The sequence below is a fragment of the Manis pentadactyla genome, chromosome 14 (assembly GCF_030020395.1).
Source record: "Manis pentadactyla isolate mManPen7 chromosome 14, mManPen7.hap1, whole genome shotgun sequence".
Lineage (NCBI taxonomy): Eukaryota > Metazoa > Chordata > Mammalia > Pholidota > Manidae > Manis > Manis pentadactyla.
In genome coordinates, this window is record NC_080032.1 from 3,944,015 (window position 1) to 3,967,455 (window position 23,441).

At 48.9% G+C, this 23,441-nt stretch overlaps 2 protein-coding genes across 4 annotated transcripts; one reads left to right on the forward strand and one right to left on the reverse strand.

Annotated features, from left to right (window-relative positions):
• Positions 1-403: 403 nt before the first annotated feature.
• Positions 404-18,627, reverse strand: LOC130680846 (tubulin alpha-3 chain-like). Its single transcript, XM_057492390.1, has 5 exons — positions 18,509-18,627; positions 3,710-3,932; positions 3,199-3,347; positions 2,248-2,928; positions 404-788 (listed from the first exon to the last, which is right to left on the reverse strand). The coding sequence occupies exons 2-5, from the start codon at positions 3,828-3,830 to the stop codon at positions 492-494; spliced, it is 1,248 nt and encodes a 415-aa protein (XP_057348373.1). The 5' UTR covers positions 3,831-3,932; positions 18,509-18,627; the 3' UTR covers positions 404-491.
• Positions 18,628-18,658: 31 nt separating this feature from the next.
• SLC7A4 (solute carrier family 7 member 4) lies at positions 18,659-23,092 on the forward strand. 3 transcript variants are annotated; one of them, XM_057492383.1, is made up of 5 exons: positions 18,659-18,731; positions 19,321-20,344; positions 20,794-21,434; positions 21,715-21,791; positions 21,890-23,092. In XM_057492383.1, the coding sequence occupies exons 2-5, from the start codon at positions 19,363-19,365 to the stop codon at positions 22,269-22,271; spliced, it is 2,082 nt and encodes a 693-aa protein (XP_057348366.1). In that variant the 5' UTR covers positions 18,659-18,731; positions 19,321-19,362; the 3' UTR covers positions 22,272-23,092. The 3 variants fall into 3 exon arrangements, with proteins under 3 accessions (XP_057348366.1, XP_057348368.1, XP_057348367.1); XM_057492385.1 differs by having other exon boundaries at positions 21,683-21,791; positions 21,890-22,217; XM_057492384.1 differs by having other exon boundaries at positions 18,670-18,731; positions 19,324-20,344.
• Positions 23,093-23,441: the final 349 nt, after the last annotated feature.

Below are 23,441 nucleotides of genomic sequence, written 5' to 3' on the forward strand. Positions count from 1 at the left end.
AGGTGTAGGATGGGCTGCGTGGCCTGGAGCTCCTCAGCCTCCGTGGGTCCCGGATGCCATGGCGCATCCCTTAGAACTGCTTTCCCTCCCCGGAGTGTCCTGAGCTGATACACCTGACCACAGCCCTGGACATCCCACCCCATGGGCCTCAGATTTTCAAACTCGTTACAAGACTTTATACCTAAGTCAGCACGTCCTGTCAACGCAGAAGCCTGAAAGATGGCAAATTCAAATGAAAAGCCTAACTCAGCATTCCTGGATTTTAGTACATGGATGCTTGAAACTTTGATGTGGAAATACCGTTCCCCCAAGGGGCACGTCACATTAGCAGCAGCCCCCCTCCCGCCCCTGAGGACAGACGAGCGTGAGCATGAACCATGACACCACAACAGACAGATGCACTGCACAGCTTTACTTGTGAATAGCATGAAGCCAACAGTGCTGAGGGGTGGCTGGGCAGCAGGAGCGGGATGCTGGCCAGCCGCGCCCATTCAGTATTCGTCCCCTTCTTCAGCCTCTGCCTCCACGGAATCCACGCCCACCTCTTCGTAATCCTTCTCCAGGGCGGCCAGGTCCTCCCGGGCCTCGGAGAACTCGCCTTCCTCCATGCCTTCCCCCACGTACCAGTGCACAAAGGCTCGCTTTGCGTACATGAGGTCGAACTTGTGGTCCAGGCGGGCCCTGGCCTCAGCGATGGCTGTGGTGTTGCTCAGCATGCACACAGCCCGCTGCACCTTGGCCAGATCCCCGCCAGGGATGACGGTGGGGGGCTGGTAGTTGATGCCCACCTGCCAGAGAAGAAAAAAAGCACTCAACCCTCTGTCATGCCCAGAAATGGTGGCTGTTCTCATGGAAACAGAAGACGCAGAGGGTACACCTTCTTTGTGCCCGGCAAGGAGCCGGGAGGGCAGGATGCTGGCTGCCAGGCAAGGAAAATGGAAAGAGGAGCCCAGAGTCAGCCCCAAGTTGCCTGAAGGGCTGTGTTCCAGCAACTATGACATGTGATAGGTGCTCGAGTGACAGCACTATCGCCCTCCTGCAAAGGGACACTGCTTCAGGTCCCTCACGTGCTATTCTCCCCACAGGCAGGCTGACCTCTGCAGCTGGCATACCGACCCCCCGCCTGCCCAGATCCACAGCTGTGGCTGCACACGGAGGGGGCCTTGCCTGCTGCTGCATTGCCAAATGGGCCGGCCTGTGCACAGCAGGGCAGGAGCTATGATGTCAGAGGTCCTGGCCCCACCGCTGCCCCGGCAACGCAAGGTGGACCACGTGTGCTAAGGAGGAGGAGGTAACATTCCAGGCTGGGACCAAGTTTCAGAACCAGGGAACATGACAGAGGTTGTGGCAGCAGTACACCGGGTCAACTACAGACAGGGTCAGCAAACATCCGTAAGGGCAAGATAGTGCGCACTTCTGGCCGGGCAGCCCCACAGGCAGTGGTACAGCTACTCAATCTTGTCTCTTAGGACAAAAGTGGCCACAATACTCCAATGAGTGGGTGTGGCTGTGTGCACATAAAGCTTTATGTACAGAACAAGGCGGTTGCTCTGCCGCCCAGACCTGGACTAGAGGAGAACCCAAGCAGGCTGCCCTGGGTAAGGGCCCGCCACCACGAGCCCGCCAGAGGCGGCAGGGGTCCGATCCTGCCTGAGACTGAGGACGTGCTGCTCCCAGGGGAAAGCACAGCAGGGCTCAGTAACCAAGCACCAGACCAAGCCACACAGCCAGGAGGGTTCTGTCCTGTATCTGATGGACCGTGCCAGCTGCATGCTGGAGGCAAAATCGGGCCATAACTTCTAGGTCAATACGAGAAAATAAAGATGTTGCTGCTTCCGTTAAATCAAACAATACAGTACATTTAAGTTGGATTTAACTTCTACATATCTATGGAATGAAGTGGGATTCAGTACAGTAACACCTCTATTTCAAATATCCATAATAGCTAAATGCCCTGAAAATTCCTACATTTCTAAGTCAAACCCACATTTCTCACACTAATTCTACTACCCAAAAATGAGAACAAAAATCCTTCATGAAACTTCCTGTTCTATTAAAAAAAAAAACACCCTTAACATAGATCTAGAGTGTGATGACTCAGGAAGGAAGCTCAAAAGACACCACTGAATAAATTATCACTGTTCACTAATTCATGACTAAGAGCCCAGCCACCCTGGAACAAGGGGACCATTCTGTGCACGGCCTGTCCTGGCTGCCAGGTAAACCACACAGTGTCCCCAGCCCTACCTTAAACCCAGTCGGGCACCAATCCACAAACTGGATGGTGCGCTTGGTCTTGATGGTGGCGATGGCTGCGTTGACATCTTTCGGGACCACGTCCCCCCTGTACAACATGCAGCAGGCCATGTACTTGCCATGGCGAGGGTCACACTTGACCATCTGGTTGGCCGGCTCAAAGCAGGCATTGGTGATCTCGGCCACGGACAGCTGCTCGTGGTAGGCCTTCTCGGCTGAGATGACCGGCGCATAGGTGGCCAGGGGGAAGTGGATGCGGGGGTACGGGACCAGGTTGGTCTGGAATTCCGTCAGGTCCACGTTCAGGGCCCCGTCAAATCGCAGGGAGGCCGTGATGGAGGACACGATCTGCCCAATCAGACGGTTGAGGTTGGTGTACGTGGGCCGCTCGATATCCAGGTTGCGCCGGCATATGTCGTAGATGGCCTCGTTGTCCACCATGAAGGCACAGTCCGAGTGTTCCAGGGTCGTATGGGTGGTCAGGATGGAGTTGTAGGGCTCCACCACAGCCGTGGACACCTGCGGGGCTGGGTAAATGGCAAATTCCAGCTTGGACTTCTTGCCGTAATCCACCGAGAGCCGCTCCATGAGCAGGGATGCAAAGCCAGAGCCGGTGCCGCCCCCGAAGCTGTGGAAGATGAGGAAGCCCTGCAGCCCCGTGCACAGGTCCGCCTGAGAGAAAGCAGAGACCGTGAGCCAGCGCCAGCAGGAGCCACGCCCCCACCCCCACGCCACGGCCACTTTTCCTCAGCAAGATGAGGCGGGTGTGAACCATCCCCGGGTGAAGGAGCATTATGCTTAGAAGCCAAGCAAAGCAGACACTGCACACGTACGGGTGCCCCGCGGCCACACTGGGGTTTAGCCAAGGTGACCTCCAGGTGCAACCCACCTACCTTCCTGCCCAGGTCACTGTCCACAGGAAGCCTTCCCTGCGCTCCTTACCAGCTTGCGGATCCGGTCCAGGACCAGGTCCACGATCTCCTTGCCGATGGTGTAATGGCCTCGGGCGTAGTTATTGGCTGCGTCCTCCTTCCCGGTTATCAGCTGCTCTGGGTGAAAGAGCTGCCTGTAGGTCCCTGTGCGCACTTCATCTGCAAGGACACATGTGCTGTGTGGCCTTAAGGCCTGTTGTTCCCTCACCGAGAGGCATGGATTCTGCCCAGCACGTGCTGCTCCTCACAGGTGGGGTCCACATGACCCCCTGCCTGGGGCTGGGGCAGCACCAGTGCATCTATCACTAGCCCATCTTTCCTGTCCATTGGGTTTTCCTAAATTAGGAGCCTCCATCCATCCCACATTTCAAGCACCAACCTTTCGGTTTCTCACCTGACACAGCCGTGGGCGTACACTTGCACATCCAACCTTCCTGCAGAGGGACTCACGGAGCACACGGCGGGATGGGGGCTCTAGAGAGGCTCTTCCACCCTCCCCGGAAAGCCACCCAAGTACCTACCAACCACGGTGGGCTCCAGGTCCACAAACACCGCTCTTGGCACGTGCTTGCCAGCCCCAGTCTCGCTGAAGAACGTGTTGAAGGAGTCATCCCCTCCGCCGATGGTTTTGTCACTTGGCATCTGGCCATCGGGCTGAATTCCATGTTCAAGGCAGTACAGTTCCCAGCAGGCATTGCCGATCTGGACGCCTGCCTGCCCCACGTGGATAGAGATGCACTCACGCTGGAAACCAGAGCATAAATGTGAGACCCCTCCCTTCAAGACAGTAGTCATTATATGGTAGGCACATGAGACCTGATGTCATAAATTATTTGTAAATATTTTGGTGTCTTAAGGTCCTCAGACACTACATCCCTGAGCTTCCAATGCCCATTTTATATGTGAACACCTACCTATGCCACATGGAGATACACTTAAACTATAAATAGGGACAGAGCCATTATAAACCTGTCACCACACAATCAGGAAGTAACATGAACAATTAATGTAAAATAAGCAGTCATTCGATTTTGCTTCCACCTAGAGATGGATCTACCACCCTGTTTAAGCAATGGCTTAGAAAATCAGACAAAATACTGGAAAGAATGGTTGTCATCACTGGACTGCAGGCAGCACAAAACAGTGACTCCTCAGAGCAGAGAAACAAAATAAGCCTATTACTGTCCTAGAAGATGCCGGGGAGCTGCCGGCTACAGCAGAGGCAGGAGAAACAAGTCCAGGCATCTCCCTAAGCTGAGAAGAGAGAACTCAGTGTTCAGGGGGCCATGAGGCCCACCCTGCAGGGGAAACAGCTGCACAGAAGGAGCTTGATCAGCAGGGAGGCCCACCTGTGTCCACAGCAGAGGACCGCTCAGCACGTGTGTGAGAGACCCCTGAGCCCACACCCACCATGGTGGGGAGGCCTGGCTCACAGAGCCAAATGACACCTACACAGAAGACTGCTCTGAACTCACCTAACAAAGCTTAAAGGCAGGCCTCAAAAGGACCAAACTGTTTCTAAGTCTTTTATTAACATCCCAGAAAAAAATGTCTAAAAACAGTTAAAGGAATACCAAAAAAATCTAGCACCCAACAACATAAAACTGGTATTCAATGTGAATTTACCAGGTATACCACACACACACACACACAAAATGCCAGAAAATATGTCCTTATGAAGAGAAGAAGCAATCCATAAAAGCAGACCCTGAAATGACTCAGACGCTAGGCTACAGTGGTGTCCACATCTACGGTTCCTTTTCTGCGGCTTCAGTTAATCACCACACTCAACCGCAGTGCAGAAGCAGATCCTCCTGATGTACTGAGGTCAATAATAGCCTGACAGTACGTCACACCTCACTTCATCTCATCACACAGGCATTTTATCATCTCACAACAGCACAAGAAGAAGGGTGAGTTCAGTACAAAAAGACATTTTGAGAGAGACCACACACATGGGACTTTTACTACAGCATATTGCTACAACTGTTCTATTATTAGTCATTTTGTTAATCTCTTACTGTGGTAATTTATAAATTAAACTTTATCAGAGATATGTGAATATATGAGAAAACATGGTGTATATCTACGGTCAGCACAATCCTCAGTTTCCAGCACCCTCTGGGGGTCTTGGGACACATCCCATATGGATAAGGGGGACCTGCTATGGTAGTCAAGGACGTTAAGATGAATCCACATGCTAGAAGGTGGAGGAAAAACGAGCATAGGAAGGAGAGATATGTTTGATATAAAAATGACCTAAATCAAACTGCACACCACTGCAAGAGAGGGAGAGGCTCTGCCATCTGATGTCAGTGAGGGAGAAAGGACGCAGACACAGCAAGTGTGATAGGCCCTGGCAAGCCAGAAAATACACAGTCACCTGTGACCATGACAGACCAGACGGCCAGCTACACCCCAGGGTCGTCCACACCATTACCAGCAATAGTGAGAGTGGAGAAGGAGCCAGCTCCCTCCCACAGGCCACGGTGCCCACCTCACTACATGAGGACCCCCATGGGTGACCACCACAGTATTCCAACCCTCCTGTGCAGGGAGAAGGGGTGGCAGAGACTGACAACCAGGTGCAGAGAAAAAGGCCAAGGGACAGAATCTGTACTGGGTTGTAGACCACAGTTCCGCAGGGGCCCTCCTTGCCAAAGACAGCCTAGGGAGGTGGCCATAAAGACAAGGAACATCAATGAGGTGAGAGCTAAGGTAAGCAGCCCCCTCAACGTGAGCACTGCTACAACCTCTATTTCCGACACAAATGCCAAGAAAACTGCAAAGCACAAGATGGCAAAGACAAAAGCAGCTGAGCCATCCTGCACTCTGCAGGCTGAGCAGGGCAGGCTGAGTTAATGCTGGCCTACCATCTCTACCATCATCCAGTTTACTCATCTGAGGAGAAATGAATATGAAATGCCAGCAAAGAAAAGAACAGAAGTTTGGCATTCAAGACCTCAAGTGCCTGCTCTTTGCCCACTGACCAGATAACCAGAACTATCTACAGTATCTATGCAGCATGCAGCTTTTATTATTTGTACCTAAAGACTTACCTTTTGGTTAATGACAAACATGCTTTGTTTTGTTTTTCAAAGTCTGCTTTTTCTCAATTCATCTTTAACAGTTTTTAAATTGCTTCAAATCTGGCTGAGTTTTTAAGAACCTCATTTTTAATTTATAATAAAAGTTTGCAACTCAATATTTTCAAAAACCTCAACAACCTTCAAGCACCTGTTAATAAAGGTCTTAATTAACAAATAAATTAAAATAATACAAATATTTATTCTGAATGTTGGAACTAAATTAGAAATCAGTAACACAAAGATAGCTGAAAAATCCCCAAATATTTGGAAACTAATAACAAGGAGAATTAGAAAGTATTTTGAATGGAATGAAAATGAAAACATGATATACCAAAATTTGTGGAATACAGCTAAAACAGTAGTTAGAAGGAAAGATGGTGTAAAAAGCACTTCTATCATTCTGAGAGAAATCTTCTGCATACGTGGATGTTTTGTTGCCCTTGTCTAGCTTGGATTAACACATAGTCTACAGGCACACACCTGATCATCTACATTGGCTCTCTTACAACACTAAACTATGTTTTCTACCTTTATCTTGTATCTACCTACCACTTCAGCATTTTATTAAAAATAATAATAATAAAGAGAGAAATGTGGTATCCACATATAAATCAAGTATAAAAACCAAATGAGTATTCATATTTGAACTGACTGTTTAGAGTTCATAATGCATGAGCAAAACCGAAAGTTTCTGTGATGACTGACTGCCCTTGTACTGTTCACCATGTAACTTATTCATTATGTAAGAATTTGTTCTCCATGTAAGAACTTGTTTGTTATGCCTCAGAAGATTGGAGACTGACGAAAATTAGGCTTGGGGTGGATTAATGATTGTGCATTGAGCACTGACTCCCCTATACAGAATTTTATTGTCGTTAACAACCATTTGATCAATAAATATGAGAGATGCCCTCACAAAAAAAAAAAAAAAAAAAAAAAAAAAAGGACAGGCTTCCAATGGTAAAATAAATAAGTAACCGGGATGTAATGTATAGCATAAGGAATATAGTCAAGATAATGTAACAGCCTGGTAGGGTGATAGCTGGAACCTAGAATTATGTATATAAATGTTCTACCACTGTGTTGTACACTTGAAACTAATGTAATGTAATACTGTGCGTCAACTACCCTTCAATAAAAAAAAAATTATTTAAAATAAAAATAAAAATAAAAAAAAATTTCAAATTCAAAAACAAACAAACAAACACTTCTATCAGAAAAGTTAGAAAGGTCTAAAATCAATGACCTGTAGAACTCTTCCAGAAAACAGAAGAGGAAAGAACACTTCCCAACTCATTCTTTGAGACCAGTATTACCCTGATACCAAAACCAAAGACATTATAAGGAAACCAGAGACCAATATCCCTCTTGAACATAGACAGAAAAATTCGTTCAAAAATTTCAAAATCAATGACCTAAGATTCCACCTTAAAAAATTAGAAAAATAGCAAGTATCCAAATTATGCAGAAAAAAGGAAATAATAAAGAGAAGGGATGAACTAAATAGAAAACAGGAAAAATAATAGAGAAAATCAATAAAACTAAAACTTGGTTTCTTGAGCTGAATAATCCAATTGGATAAACCCAGAGCCAAACTGATCAGGAAAAGGAGAATGCGCAAGTCACCAATGTCAGGAATGGAAAAGAGGTGGTCACTATGGATACCAAGATATGAAAAGGAAAAAGGAATTTCATGAACAACTCTGCTGATAGATTTCACAACACAGATGAGGTGGACAGATTCCTTACACACACCTACTGAAGCTCACTCTGGAAGAGACGACCAGAAAAAAAATAAAATGGGCAAAGTGGCCACATCATGATCCAGGTGACTTTAAGCATGGGTATTATATTCCCATCATATAATTATGATCACTTTACAGTTCAAAAATCTCAAATTACTTCAAATTGTTTCCAATTTCCTAACCCAGCATTGTAATCTCCTAGCTCTTAAGAGTGATGGTCCAGATGCCAATAGTTCTGCTTCTGACCTGTCCTTTGTAAGTGAAAGTCAAGAGACTAAATCACAGCCAAGTCTGATGCCACCTCAACTGCAGTAATAAGCCAGAAAAAAAATCACCCTTGCAGGCAGGGACAAATACTCCAACTTCAAATTGTCAACATTGTGAGGAGGCTCTGGGACGCATAAAGTAGGATTTTAAACAAAATGTCTGCTGCTGAGCTTCCCGTTAAATTCATCTTGAGACACAAACCTTTCTAACACAAAAGGAAAGTACCTGGAATGGTCAACATTTTCTCCAAGGTCAGTATAAGTTCTTTTAGGTCATATTTACGCCAACTCAGCACCACCTCCCCATCACTACAAGTTTCCTAATTTAGTTAAAATCATATTTAGGTATCTCAGCTTGAGAAGACCCTATCATACCAGCAAACAATGGCTGAAGAGCTCTTCTGAAAATATTAATAGTGGTGTTTCTCTTTTTTAAGACAAAACTAAAAACAACAGCTCCTAAAAATGATAAAATGCACACATTTCTTCTAATCCTGAAGCTTCCTTTTACCTATCCAGGTAACCGACAATATCTTTTTCCGTTACACATGGAATTATTCACCACTAAAATTTTTTTGTGCAGCTTGATTTCATGCTGTGCAATGGTAAGAGAAGCCTCAAAAACAACTTTTCAAATGGAAAATGCAAAGGTTAGTGTGAGTTATTATTTAGTTACATGCTGTTTTAAAGTTTGGAAGCCCCCACAGCAACAAGGAGAGAAAACGAAGGCTGAGATGACCAGCCATCAGCCTCAGTTAATTGGGACCAACTGAAACTCAACCTGCACCTGGTGAAGTCCTGTGGGAGGTCATTCTTGCCTCTCTCCAAAGAAGGTTGTCTCTTGGGCACTGTTCATTTTAGAAGTGCACAATGACACAGGTGTTGGTTGGGTTCCATTGATGTGTAAACTATTTAACTCAACAATTAATGGATCTATGAACTGAGGATATACAAATAAAAAAACTAAAGGCAAAACTCTACCGTACTGCAGGAAAACAGGCAAACCTCTGTACTGCAGATGGAAGAGATTCTGCCAATGATCTACAAAATCACAGCTATCAAATTCTGGCATCCCATACACTCCTACACCAATAAGAAATGGCACATGCACAGACCAGTCATTGCAGCGTTATGTGTGAACAATGGAAAACATCCCAGTATCCAGCCAATACAAAGCAGGCTGAATAGTATACAGCCACACTCTGGAATACTATGCAGTGATCAAAACAGTGCAGACCATTCTAAGCTGAAAGGGAAAGTGCTGGATTCTTTTGGAATAGGCAAGTATTCTATCGCGATTGGCCATTTTCTCAACTGGTGCAACTGCTCTTTTGATTGGTCGTCACTTTGGGCAGGAAGTGGTGACCTGATCGTGGCCAATGCACAGCCGGTGGATCTGTGCAGTGCCCGTGGGAAGCTGCAGGGCTGAGCGACTTGGAGGGGCAGCCACAGGAAGAGGGAAGCGCCCCTGATTAAGGGCAGAGGCCACCGGAGATTACACCACCTGCACCCCATATATTCATGCGTAAAATGCAGTCTCAATGACGGAGCAGGAGTGTTGGAATTGATGGGCTGGTTCTGAAAGGTGCTTGCAGAATTAAGCTTGAGCAATACGTGCTAGGGCTATTCAGTTAGCAGCCTTTTCCTGGTGTTGATGTTAGTATCCTCCGCTCGTAAGAATTTTGAAGTCCTGGGTCTGCCAGGGGCCGATAGATCACCAGACTCCTGCAAGAGCATGAGATGCAGAGCACGTGAGAGGTTCCCAGAAGCAGCTGGGAAACTCTAGGAGGGAGGGCGGGGTTAGGGTTAGGGTGTTCAGCCTTCCAGCGGACTTAGGACTGATTAGCGGGATCTTTTAAAAAGTGTCCTGAGTTTAACAAGCTTTTCCATTAAGATTGCAAACAAGACAAGGATGTCCACTATCCCCACTTCTATTCAACATAGTACTGGAGGTCCTAGCCATGGCAATGACAACACAAAGAAATAAAAGGCATCCAGATTGGCAAGGAAGAAGTCAAACTGCCCCTGTTTGCAGATGACATGATATTGTACATAAAAAACCCTAAAGAATCCACTCCAAAACTACTAGATCTAATATCTAAATTCAGCAAAGCTGCAGGATACAAAATTGATACACAGAAATCTGTTGCATTCCTATACACTAACAATGAACTAGCAGAGAGAGAAATCAGGAAAACAATTCCATTCACAATTGCATCAAAAAGAAAAAAATACCTAGGAATAAACCTAACCAAGGAAGTGAAAGACCTATACCCTGAAAACTACAAGACACTCTTAAGAGAAATTAAAGAGGACACTAATAAATGGAAATTCATCCCATGCTCTTGGCTAGGAAGAATTAATATTGTCAAAATGGCCATCCTGCCTAAAGCAATCTACAGATTTAATGCAATCCCTATCAAAATACCTACAGCATTCTTCATTGAACTAGAGCAAATAGTTCTAAAATTCATATGGAACAGAAGGCCCTGAATAGCCAAAGTAATCCTGAGAAGGAAGAATAAAACAGGGGGGATTATGCTCTACTACAAAGCCACAGTAATCAAGACAATTTGGTACTGGCATAAGAACAGAGCCACAGACCAGTGGAACAGAACAGAGAGCCCAGATATAAACACAAGCATATATGGTCAATTAGTATATGATAAAGAAGCCATGGATATACAATAGGGAAATGACAGCCTCTTCAACAGCTGGTGTTGGCAAAACTGGACAGCTACATGTAAGAGAATGAAACTGGATCATTGTCTAACCCCATACACAAAAGTAAACTCAAAATGGATCAAAGACCTGAATGTAAGTCATGAAACCATAAAACTCTTAGAAAAAAACTTAGGCAAAAATCTCTTGGACATAAACATGAGCAACTTCTTCATAAACATATCTCCCCGGGCAAGGGAAACAAAAGTAAAAATGAACAAGTGGAATTATATCAAGCTGAAAAGCTTCTATACAGCAAAGAACACCATCAAGAGAACAAAAAGGCATCCTACAGAATGGGAGAATATATTCATAAGTGACATATCTAATATGGGGTTGACATCTAAATTATATAAAGAGCTCACACACCTCAACAACCAAAAAGCAAATAACCCAATTAAAAAATGAGCAGAGGATATGAACAGACACTTCTCCAAAGAAGAAATTTAGATGGCCAACAGGCATATGAAAAGATGCTCCACATCACTAATCATCAGAGAAATGCAAATTAAAACCACAATGAGGTATTACCTCACACCAGTAAGGATGGCTGCCATCCAAAAGACAAACAACAGCAAATGTTGGCGAGGCTGTGGAGAAAGAGGAACCTTCCTACACTGATGGTGGGAATGTAAACTAGTTCAACCATTGTGGAAAGCAGTATGGAGGTTCCTCAAAAAACTAAAAATAGAAATACCATTTGACCCAGGAATTCCACTTCTAGGAATTTACCCTAAGGATGCAGGAGCCCAGTTTGAAAAAGACAGATGCACCCCTATGTTTATCGCAGCACTATTTACAATAGCCAAGAAGTGGAAGCAACCTAAGTGTCCATCAGTAGATGAATGGATAAAGAAGAGGTGGTACATATACACAATGGAATATTATTCAGCCATAAGAAGAAAACAAATCCTACCATTTGCAACAACATGGATGGAGCTAAAGGGTATTATGCTCAGTGAAAAAGCCAGGTGAAGAAAGACAAGTATCAGATGATTTCACTCATCTGTGGAGTATAAGAACAAAGCAAAAACTGAAGGAACAAAACAGCAGCAGACTCACAGAACCCAAGAATGGACTAACAGTTACCAAAGGGAAAAGGACTGGGGAGGATGGGTAGGAAGGGAGGGATAAGGGGGGAAAAGGGGCATTATGATTAGCACACATAATGTAGGAGGGAGGGACACAGGAAAGACAGTATAACACAGAGAAGACAAGTAATGATTCCATAGCATCTTATATGCTGAAGGACAGTGACTGTAATGGGGTATGTGTGGGGGACTTGATAATAGGGAGAGTCTAGTAACCATAATGTTGTTCAATTGTACATTAATGATATCAAAATAAAAAGAAATAAAAAATAAAAAATAAAAAAAGCTCTCTCAACTTAGAAAAATACAGATACTAGATAAATGCTTCTGTATAATGATGGTGATATTCCCATAGCTTCATGAAAAATACTAAGAAATTTTGTCTTAATATTTTTAAATCATTTATCAACTACCATTCTATTTTAATTTTTTCACTTGCATAAAAATGCCGCATGCATCACAAAAAAATAAAACATAGGATGTACATGTACACCAAGAGTGAACCCTTATATAAACTATGGACTTTCGGTTACCAGGATGTGTCCATGTAGGGTCATTGACTTTAACAAATGCACCTCTGTGTGGGGCCCCCTGATGGTGGGAGGGGCTGTGGGGGATACACGGGAACTCCACTTTCTGCCCAGTTTTGCTGTGGACCTGAAACTACCCCCAAAAGTAAAGTCTATTTTTTAAAAAATCAATTGGCCATAGATTTAAATTGGCCATGAATCTATAAACGTTAATTGGTCATTGTTCTGGACTCTCAAATCTATTCCAATGTAATCTATGTCTATCTTTTTTTCAGTAACACAGTCTTGATTGCTTCAGCTTTGTAGTGAGTTTAGATACCAACAACTATGTGTACTCCAACCTTGATCTTTTTCAAAATCGCTTTGACTATTTTGGGTCCCTTGTATTTCCATATGAATTTTAGGATCAGCTTGATAATTTCTGTAAAACCCACAAGTTGGCATTCTGATAGGCATTACACTGGATCTGCAGATCAATTTGGGGAGCATTGCTGTCTTAACAATACTGTCTTCCAGTCCATTCAGATGAGCTGTCTTTCCACTTATTTAGGTCTTCTTTAATTTCTTTCAGTGATGTTTAAATAGTTTTCAGTGTACAAATCTTGCATTTCTTCTATTAAATTTATTTTTTCCAGCTTTATTGAGCTTATAATTGACTTATTATTATAAGTATCTTATACATTTTTTTTAATACTATGTAAGGAGATAAACTTTCTCAATTTTATTCTGGATAGTTCATTGCCTGTGTATGGAAATACAATTGATTTTTGGTTTTGTTGTTTTTTTCAGTCTTATTGGGGTATGACTGACAAATAAAATTGTAAGATATTTAAAGCATACATCACAATGATTTGATATTCACTATAAAAGGATTCTATCTAATTAACACACCCATAACATCGAATATTTATCGTGTGTGTGTGTGAGAGAGAGAGAGAGAGAGAGAGAGAACATTTAAGCTCTACTTGTAACAAATTTCAATTATACAATAGTGTGCTATCAAGTAAAGTTGTTGCTTGGCAGCTACATCTGGGGAGGCCTCTCTCTGCACATTAGGTGAAACTTCAACTCCCAGGGGGAGGGTTCTTGAATCTGAATGAGAAAGAATTCTCCAGCAGGTGGGATGAGTGTAGGTAAAGAAGGAATTCATTAAATTGACAGTGGCAACATATGGCAGTTGCCCTCCAGGTGGCTGACAACAGGGAGATGCAGAGGGAAAGAGGGAAAGAGGGAAAGTTTGTTGAACTCTTACTCAGCCTAGGGCAGATTTTCTTGCTAACTCCTGAAGCCAGGGTCACCTGGCATCCTATCTAGTTGGATCTGCACAGCGTAGGGACTAGTTCCTACCACCCCAGGGTTTGGGGGACCTGTGGAGCACAGGATGGAGTGAGGTTATGTTCTGAGAACTTCCCAAAGGAAGGAGACCAGGTCACTCAGGCAACAGGAACCTGCAGCTCAAATGAGCTCTCAGCAGCCTCTCTCCACTTATGAGGAGTAAAGTGGAGACAGAGTGAAGACTTGGAAATAAAATGAAACAGCAAAGAGACAAAACAATAATTTTAACAGTGAGGAAGCTTTATTTGAAAGAATGCACTTGGAGGGGAGTGCGGGCATCCTCAGAGAGGAAGCACATTGAAAGACTTGGGGATTCTGTCTTTCGAAGCTTTCAAGAATGCAGCAAAGGGTGCGGGCAAGTGGGCGGGTCCATGGTATAGGCCTGACATGTGGTCCCATGATGTTTCTCTCTGGTGAGAGAGACTGTTACTGTTCACAGTCAGTCTTCGAGATAATTCTGTAAGACAAACTTAACACAAGGAATTTATTGATCCTGCTCTTCTCTGCAACAGTGGTCACTCTCAAGCACTGGGAACATGTTAGTTACGACTTCTTGCTCTGCCCTAAGATAGGTTGTTGGCTAATTACAGAAGAATATGTTAGGAATCTTACCTCGTAACTCTCTGGTTTTTAAAATAGAATCTTAACTTTAAGATGGGGTCCTCTTGTTCTTACCATACTGTTTTTATTTTAGCATTTTTCATCGTAAGCAGGAAGGGTTAATTTTGATGCCTGTCTCATGTCCCTGACCTGCATCAGAGTCACCGTGCTCTGAACTGGGTCCTGTAATTTTGTATATTGATCTTATATCCTGCACCTTTGCTGAACTTGCTTATTAGTTGTTATATTTTATTGTGTGGATTCCTTAGTATTTTAAATACATAAGCTCATGTCATCTGTGATTAGAGATAGTTTACTTCTTTCTTTCCAATCTTGATTTCTTTTATTTCATTTTCTCACCTAACTGCTGTTAAAATTCAACTGAGTACATTTGAAGATCTAACTGGATTTATTAAGCAATTCATGAATCAGATACCTTCCCATCTGGCAAGTTGAGACGCCTGGTGAAGATGTCCAAAATGGAAATTTTTTTACAGGAAGGAGGGTGGGGCAAGAACTTATTAGCAAAAGAAAGGAAAAGAAAGGGTTGGTACCTCTCTTTGGGGTGTGGGGAGGGAAAAGCAGGGCTTTTTATCATGCAGATTACCTCCCTGGTGCTGATAGGAAATTTCAGATTGACTTTTAAAAGGTCACATTCCTGCAGTTGGTTGAAACTGTAATTAAGTCTTGGTTTGCTGTTGTGAAGGCCAAATGACTGTGTTGTAGGCTTGCTCTGTCTTTTCTAACTGCTATGGCTCCTCCAGTAAAATGTTGAATACAAGAGGTCAGAGTGATACGATGGGGACATGACAGCCTCTTCAACAGCTGGTGCTGGCAAAACTGGACAGCTACATGCAAGAGAATGAAACTGGATTATTGTCTAACCCCATACACAAAAGTAAACTCAAAATGGATCAAAGACCTGAATATAAGTCATGAAAACATAAAACTCTTAGGAGAAAACATAGGCAAAACTCTTGAATATAAACATGAGCATCTTTTTCATGAACATATCTCCCCGGGCAAGGGAAACAAAAGCAAAAGTGAACAAGTGGGACTACATCAAACTAAAGAGCTTCTGTACAGCAAAGGACACCATCAGCAGAACAAAAAGGCATCCTACAGTATGGGAGAATATATTTATAAATAACATATCCAATAAGGGATTGACATCCAAAATATATGAGCTTATGTACTTCAACAACCGAAAAGCAAATAACCCAATTAAAAAATGAGCAAAGGATATGAACAGACACTTCTGCAAAGAAGAAATTCAGATGGCCAACAGGGACATGAAAAGATGCTCCACATCGCTAATCATCAGAAAAATGCAAATTAAAACCACAATGAGATATCACCTCACACCAGTTAGGATGGCCAGCATAGAAAAGAACAAGAACAACAAATGTTGGCGAGGCTGTGTAGAAAGCGGAACCCTCCTACACTGCTGGTGGGAATGTAAACTAGTTCAACCATTGTGGAAAGCAGTATGGAGGTTCCTCAAAAAACTCAAAATAGAAATACCATTTGACCCAGGAATTCCACTCCTAGATATTTACCCTAAGAATACAGGATCCCAGATTCAAAAAGACATATGCACCCCTATGTTTATCGCAGCACTATTTACAATAGCCAAGAAATGGAAGCAACCTAAATGTCCATCAGTAGATGAATGGATAAAGAAGTTGTGGTACATATACACAATGGAATATTATTCAGTCATAAGAAGAAAACAAATCCTACCATTTGCAACAACATGGATGGAGCTAGAGGGTATTATGCTCAGTGAAATAAGCCAAGTGGATAAAGACAAGTGCCAAATGATTTCCCTCATTTGTGGAGGATAACAACAAAGCAAAAACTGAAGGAACAAAACAGCAGCAGACTCACAGAACCCAAGAATGGACTAACAGTTACCAAAGGGAAGGGGCTGGGAGGGTGGGTGGAAAGGGAAGGATAAGGGGATTAAGGGGCATTATTAGTGTGCATAATGTAGGGGGGGCACAGGGAAGGCAGTATAGCACAGAGAAGACAAGTGGAGACTCTATAGCATCTTACTGCCTTGATGGACAGTGACTGTAATGGGGTATGTGGGGGAGACTTGATGATGGGGGGGAATCTAGTAACCACAATGTTGCTCATGTGATTGTATATCAATGATATCTTAATAAATTTTTAAAAAGCCAGAGGTACACAAACCAAAAGGTTAACAGTGGTTCTATCAAAGTACATGGAAAAAAAAAAAGAGGTCAGAGTGGACATCCTTATGTTGTTCTTGATCATCAGTGAAAGCTTCTAGTCTTTCACCATTGAGTAAGTGTATCAGTCAAGAGTTTTCTGTAGATAGTCTCTATCGGACTGAGGAGCTCCCTTCTATTTCTAGTTTGTTGAGTGCCTTTCTGGGTCTGCTGAGATGATCATGTGGTTTGGTCCTTTATTCTATTAGTATGGCATATTGCATTGATTGATTTCCCTATGTTAAATCAATCTTACATTCCTGAGGTAGATCCCGCTTGGTTCTTTTTATATGTTGCTGGGTTTGATTTGCTAGTATTTTGTTGAGAAAGTCTGCATCTATGATCATGAGGGATATTGGTGGGTAGTTTTCTTTTCTTGTGATGTCTTTGTTGGGCTCGGTGTCAGGGCAGCCCTGGTCCCAGCAATCAGCCGGCCATATTCCTGGAAGTGCCAACCATGCTTGGCCACCAGCATCTACTGTCTGCTGGTGCCTGTGAGAGGCAGTGTGGTGAGGGCCTTCTCTGGGCAGGCAGAAAGTCAGGGCTTCAGTATTCAGGTGTTGTCACTGAGGCTTTCTGAGAACTCCTGTTAAAAAATCACCCAGGCCTCTTTGTTTGAAATGCATTTTTCAGATTCGTGTGGAGGCATTTCAGAGCAAGAAACATCTGCTCTGTTACGTTTAGGCTACGTGCGAGCAGGCTAAGGGAAATGCCATCCCTGCAGGAGGCAAGAGCCCATCAGAGAAGTTCCTCAAGAGAACATCAACCAAATACCAGAAGGGACCAGGGGGCAGCCAGGGCACAGCGTTCCAAGGGGCACCATCTTGTCTGAGAGTCCACCACCCTTTCACCGGCCCACTGAGCCTGACAGGCCGCACAGACCACTAAAATCGTATTCCACAAACCACATGTAAGTCTGAAAACATGTATAAACTTCTGGAGGAAAAGCATATCTTTCGCTTTGCTTGGGTGGATGGTCAGCGTTTTGCTGTGAACACATTAACACCATGTCACACCAACTTTTTCACTTTCAAAGCACTGGGAAGAGCCGAAGGTCAAAGGCCTGTCAGCCCCAGCAATACATATGCCTGGGGGGGGGTTGTGATGTGATGGGCCCTGCGGCCAGTGTGGGGCAGAGACCGTTGTGGAGTAGGTCCTCAGGATGGCACCCCTCCCTGATCTCTACGAGTGGGCAGCTCCTTTGGGGGTCCCCAGGCTCCTCCGGGCCTGACAGGCACACCTAGGCTGGCGGCTGCCGCTGGTGTCAGGACCCCGAGGTGTGCCCAAGCAGCACGTCTGTAGGGGGTTCCCGGGAGTCCGATGCCACCTCTCAGGGCACTGTCTGCAGCTAGAGGCTCAGACAGTCAGTGAGTTCTGCCAGTTCACATGCACTCTCAAAAGCCCTGCACTCCCTGGCAGGTGTGTGCGGTGGCCTACAGCCGCACCACGGTGCGGGAAGGGTCAAGGACTGCCCGGCCACCCGGCCACACCCATACTCTCATTTTACCAGAGGCTTGCCTGATGCCCCCAGTTCCCACAAGTCCCACTGTTGGGTCTGGAAGGTGCCCAGCTGGGTGGATACATTCTGGGGTGGGGGATCAAGGGGCGTGTATGCAGCAGTGGCAGGTGGGTGGGCCCCAGACCCCTCCAGACCCGGACCGTCACCTTGCCCGCCTCCCAAGGTCACTGCGGGCCCCGTCACTCACCTGGCGGCCCGGACGTCCTCATCTGTGAAGAGAGCGTAGCCGTGCCGAACCGGGCTCTCCATCTTGTCGGGCATACGCAGGATGGGCGGCCTGGCGAGCGGGCGGCAGCGAGGTGGGGCTGGGGCCGGATCCGGCGCCCGGGGCGGGGGAGGGTCCTGCGCGCTGCCGGCGGCGGCGGGCGGCACGGGCGCGGCGCTCAGAACAGCCGCGGCGGCGACAGCAGGTGGGTCGCAGCGAGTCCTGCGGGAACAGACCGAGGCCCGAGAGGAGGCGAAAGCTCGGTGCCGGGGGCGGGGGCTCGGCGGACCGGCTCTGGCGGCTTCGGGGCGCAAGCCCCGGCTCCCCGCCTCCCGCCGCGTGCGCGGATGCCAGGCCGGGCTGGGCGAGGGGGAGGGGGTGCCTGCCGCTGTCGGGCCAGGTGGCCGCCTGCGCCACGCCCTGGGCAGCCGAGCGCTCCTGTTCCGGGTCCCGGGGCCTGGTCCGGTCGCTGGAAGCCTCGGGTTTCCAACTCGAATCCCACACCCCCGGAGGGATTCCCCACCGCGCTCCCAAGGGCTGCTCCCTCCCCAGGCTCAGAGACAGCCCCCACCCCGCCTCCGCAAACATGCCCAGGTCCACCTCCACCAGGCTCCCCCACTGTGGAGAGGCCCAGGGGTCTTCATGCTCCCCTGTGACTCCTGTCCACCACTGCGCCACCCCAGCCCTCCAGCAGGCCACTGATGCTGTTGTGTGTACCCCAGAGTGGGTCAGAGCCAGGACTGAAGGCTGGCCAAGCCCCAGATGGGCAGCCTGTCATTCCCTTCTGCACCCAGTAGGTGCAGGCGCTGGCTTGGTGCTCCCGTCAGCTGCCCACCATGGCCCCGGGGTTGCCCAGCACCGCCAGCCTGGCGCGCCTCTGCCAGAAGCTGAACCGGCTGAAGCCACTGGAGGAGTCCACCATGGAGACGTCACTGCGGCGCTGCCTGTCCACGCTAGATCTGACCCTGCTGGGTGTGGGTGGCATGGTGGGCTCAGGCCTGTATGTGCTCACGGGCACCGTGGCCAAGGAGATGGCTGGCCCTGCTGTGCTCGTGTCCTTTGGCGTGGCTGCCGTGGCCTCCTTGCTGGCAGCCCTATGCTACGCAGAGTTTGGGGCACGGGTGCCCCGCACGGGCTCTGCCTACCTGTTCACCTATGTGTCCATGGGCGAGCTGTGGGCCTTCCTCATTGGCTGGAATGTGCTCCTGGAGTACCTCATTGGTGGTGCTGCTGTGGCCCGGGCCTGGAGCGGCTACCTGGACGCCATGTTCAGCCACCGCATTCGCAACTTCACTGAGGCCCATGTGGGATTCCTGCAGGTGCCCTTCCTGGCCCACTACCCAGACTTCCTGGCTGCTGGCATCCTCCTTTTGGCCTCCACTCTCGTGTCCTGCGGAGCCCGCGTCTCCTCCTGGCTTAACCACCTGTTCTCTGTTGTCAGCCTGGGTGTCATCCTCTTCATCATTACCCTGGGCTTCATCCTGGCCCGCCCGCACAACTGGAGTGCTGCGGAGGGGGGCTTTGCACCCTTCGGTTTCTCTGGCATCGTGGCCGGCACCGCCACCTGCTTTTACGCCTTCGTTGGCTTCGATGTTATTGCTGCCTCCAGCGAGGAGGCCCAGAATCCCAAGCGAGCCGTGCCTGTGGCCATCGCCATTTCGCTTGGCCTGGTGGCTGGCGCCTACATCCTTGTCTCCACCGTGCTCACGCTCATGGAGCCCTGGCACAGCCTGGACCCTGACTCGGCACTCGCTGATGCCTTCTACCGGCGGGGCTACAGCTGGGCGGGCTTCATCGTGGCAGCTGGCTCCATCTGCGGTAAGGAGCCCGTCCAGGCAAGGTGGGAGGGCACGGGGCAGCGGGGCCCTGCCCTTAGCCTCCTTGGGAACACGTCTCTGTCTGGGCTGCATTACCAGTTGTTTGGTGGTCCCAGACAGGCGCTAATGGTCAGACTCTCCACCCCAGCTGGTTGGGATGGACCTGCCATTGCCCCTCCCAGTTGTACATAGAATGTCAATTCTAAGCATGGGCTCCATTTCCTTTCCTGGCAGAGGGACTAGACCCTCAATAGCTTCTCCAGTGGGCTTGTCACCTAAACTGGGATGTCCCATTCCTCAGTGGTGGGTGTAACAATCCAGCACCCCACATACACGCAGGCTAACTTGAGAGCCCAGGCAAACTCATGCCTGTGTTCCCATGGAGCTGGCACCCAGCAGATGTACGGGATACCTGTCTGCCATGCTAACCACCCTCCCGATCCCCCCCAGCCATGAACACTGTCCTGCTCAGCAACCTCTTCTCCCTGCCACGAATTGTCTATGCCATGGCCGCCGACGGGCTCTTCTTCCAGGTGTTTGCGTACGTGCACCCCCGGACGCAGGTGCCTGTGGTGGGCATCCTGGTCTTTGGGGTCCTCATGGCTTTCCTGGCACTGCTGCTGGACCTCGAGGCACTGGTCCAGTTCCTGTCCATTGGCACACTGTTGGCCTACACCTTTGTGGCCACCAGCATTATTGTGTTACGCTTCCAGAAGCCCCCACCATCCAATTCTCCAGGCCCGGCCAGCCCTGGCCCCATGGCCAAGGAATATGACTCCTTCTCAGACCACATACACCTGGTGGGCGCCCAGCAGGCTTCAGCCCTCGAGCCTGGGCAACTGCGGCCAGCCCTGAGGCCCTACCTGGGCTTCCTGGATAGGTACAGCCCTGGAGCTGCCGTGGCTTGGGCGCTCGGCATCCTGGTGACCTCAGCCATCACCCTGGGCTGTGTGCTGGTCTTTGGGGGCTCGGCCCTACACCTCCCACGCTGGGTCTACATCCTGCTGGTCCTGCTCAGCTCTGTTGTGTTTCTGCTCAGTCTCCTGGTCCTGGGGGCCCACCAGCAACAGTGCCAGCAAGACAGCTTCCAGGTACCTCCTCCAGCCAACACCCAGTGGCCGTTGGCCCAGCCAGAGCCCTCCACCCCATTCTCTGCCATGGCAGTGTGAGCCACAGCCCACAGGCTGGGGGGCCAGTTCACCATGTCCCTCTCTGCATGGCAAGCGGGCACTTGTTTCCCGACACTCCAGGGTGGAAAATGGCTCTGTGGGCCCCTGGGGAATTGGACCCTGTGCCAGCATTCCTTCCTGCCAGCCCAGCCCTGCCCTGCCCCCCTCAGATCCCCTTGGTGCCTGTGACTCCCGCCCTCAGCGTCCTCCTCAACGTCTGCCTCATGCTGAAGCTCAGCTACCTGACCTGGCTGCGTTTCTCCATCTGGCTGCTGATCGGTGAGTGGGGGCCAGGCGGGGCCCAGGCAGGCTGCGGGAGGGGTGCGAGGAGGGCAGGAGGACCTGGGCTGCCTCTCAGATGAGTGCGACCCCCGCAGGGCTTGCTGTGTATTTCGGCTACGGCATCAGGCACAGCAAGGAGAGCCTCCGGGAGCCATCAGGGCCGATCGCTGCGCACTACGTGGTGTTCCCCAGCGGCGGCCTGGAGGAGGCTCTGCAGGCCGTGCAGCCCCCTGGCCAGGCGCTGGCCCAGGAGTCCGGCCACGTGGAACAGCCCACCCGCCTGTGAAGCCCACCGGAGGCCTGCCATGCTTGCCCTGCCCTCCGCCACCGCCAGGAGGCTGGAAGGGCTGGAGCCCCTTCTGTCCGGAGCAGCAGGGGTTGGCGGGCCTGCTTACGCCGAGGGGCCTCAGGACCTTAGCCTGGGCCGAGCCACAGGCCTCTGGCAGTGGATTCTGCCCAGTGCCTTCCAGTTTATGACCAACTCCAGCTACCTGGGCAGGTGGGGTGGGGCTGGAAGGGAAGAGACCCGCAGCCCCAGGGCTTCACAATTACAACCCCTCAGCCAGCTGTGTGGCCTACCGCTGTGTCCAGTGTGGTGTTCTTTGCGTCCCTGAGCCCTGCTGTCCCCAGGAATGAGGCAGTTGCCCCTGACCTACAGTAAAGGCTTGGGTTCTGCAAGGGGGAGGCCCCAGCCCTGGGACGGCCCAAAGTCAGGGACCCAACTGGGCCTGGGGGACCTGGCCTCAGGCCAGCTCAGAGGGAAGCTACATGCCCCAGGTGAGGAGGGGTGCAGGCAGGGGCACAGGCTCACCACGTCCCCTGGGAGGGAGGATCCAGGCAGCAGAGCCTGGGCTCCAAGGAGGCTGCCTAGACAGGGCAGCAGAGAGCAGATTCCGGGGTTCCCTCGGTCCAGGGCTCCCAGAGAGCAGGGTCCGTTCCCGAGGTCTGCCCAGGGATGTGCCTGTGTGGGCACGTGCTCCTCTTGGGCATGTGCTCACACAGCTACCCTGGGCACACACCTGCGTGCACACTGAGCCCACAGCTGTTTCCTGGCTCAGGCCCCTGTGCCACTGCCCAGCTGTCCCAGCCGGTACCCCTCCCTCCCCACCTCCCTACATGCCCACTGCCTCCAGGCTCGGCAGTGAGGCCCCAGAATGGTGCATACGTGTGTGTGCAGACGTGAAGCACCCGGACCTGCTCCGAGTACCTTCCAGCGGGCCTGGGAGCTGTGAGGCCCCTGTCCACAGGGGGACCCCAGGCCACCCTGCACCCCCTAGTGGTCTTCCAAAAGCCATGCTACATCCAGCAAGGATGCCACCACCTCCCCGTTTCTGTCTCTAAGGACCACACAGGAAGCAGCCAGTTTGGGCAGGCTTTACTCTTCTGCAGCCATGACATCGGCTTTCTCTGGGCCCAGAGAACAACCAGGCATACATGGCTCCACTCCAATAACCAGGCCTCGGCTGTGTCCCCGCACCCTGCTTCCCCACAGACACTGCTCTGGGGACAAAGAAGCAGGAGAGAACCCACGGCTGCTGAGGCTGCTTGCAGGTGACAGCCCAGCCTAAGGTGGCCCAGCCCTCCCAACCGGCCCCCGTTCTACTGGCAAGCTGCCAGCATGCCCCTGCTCACCAGGGACCCCTGAGA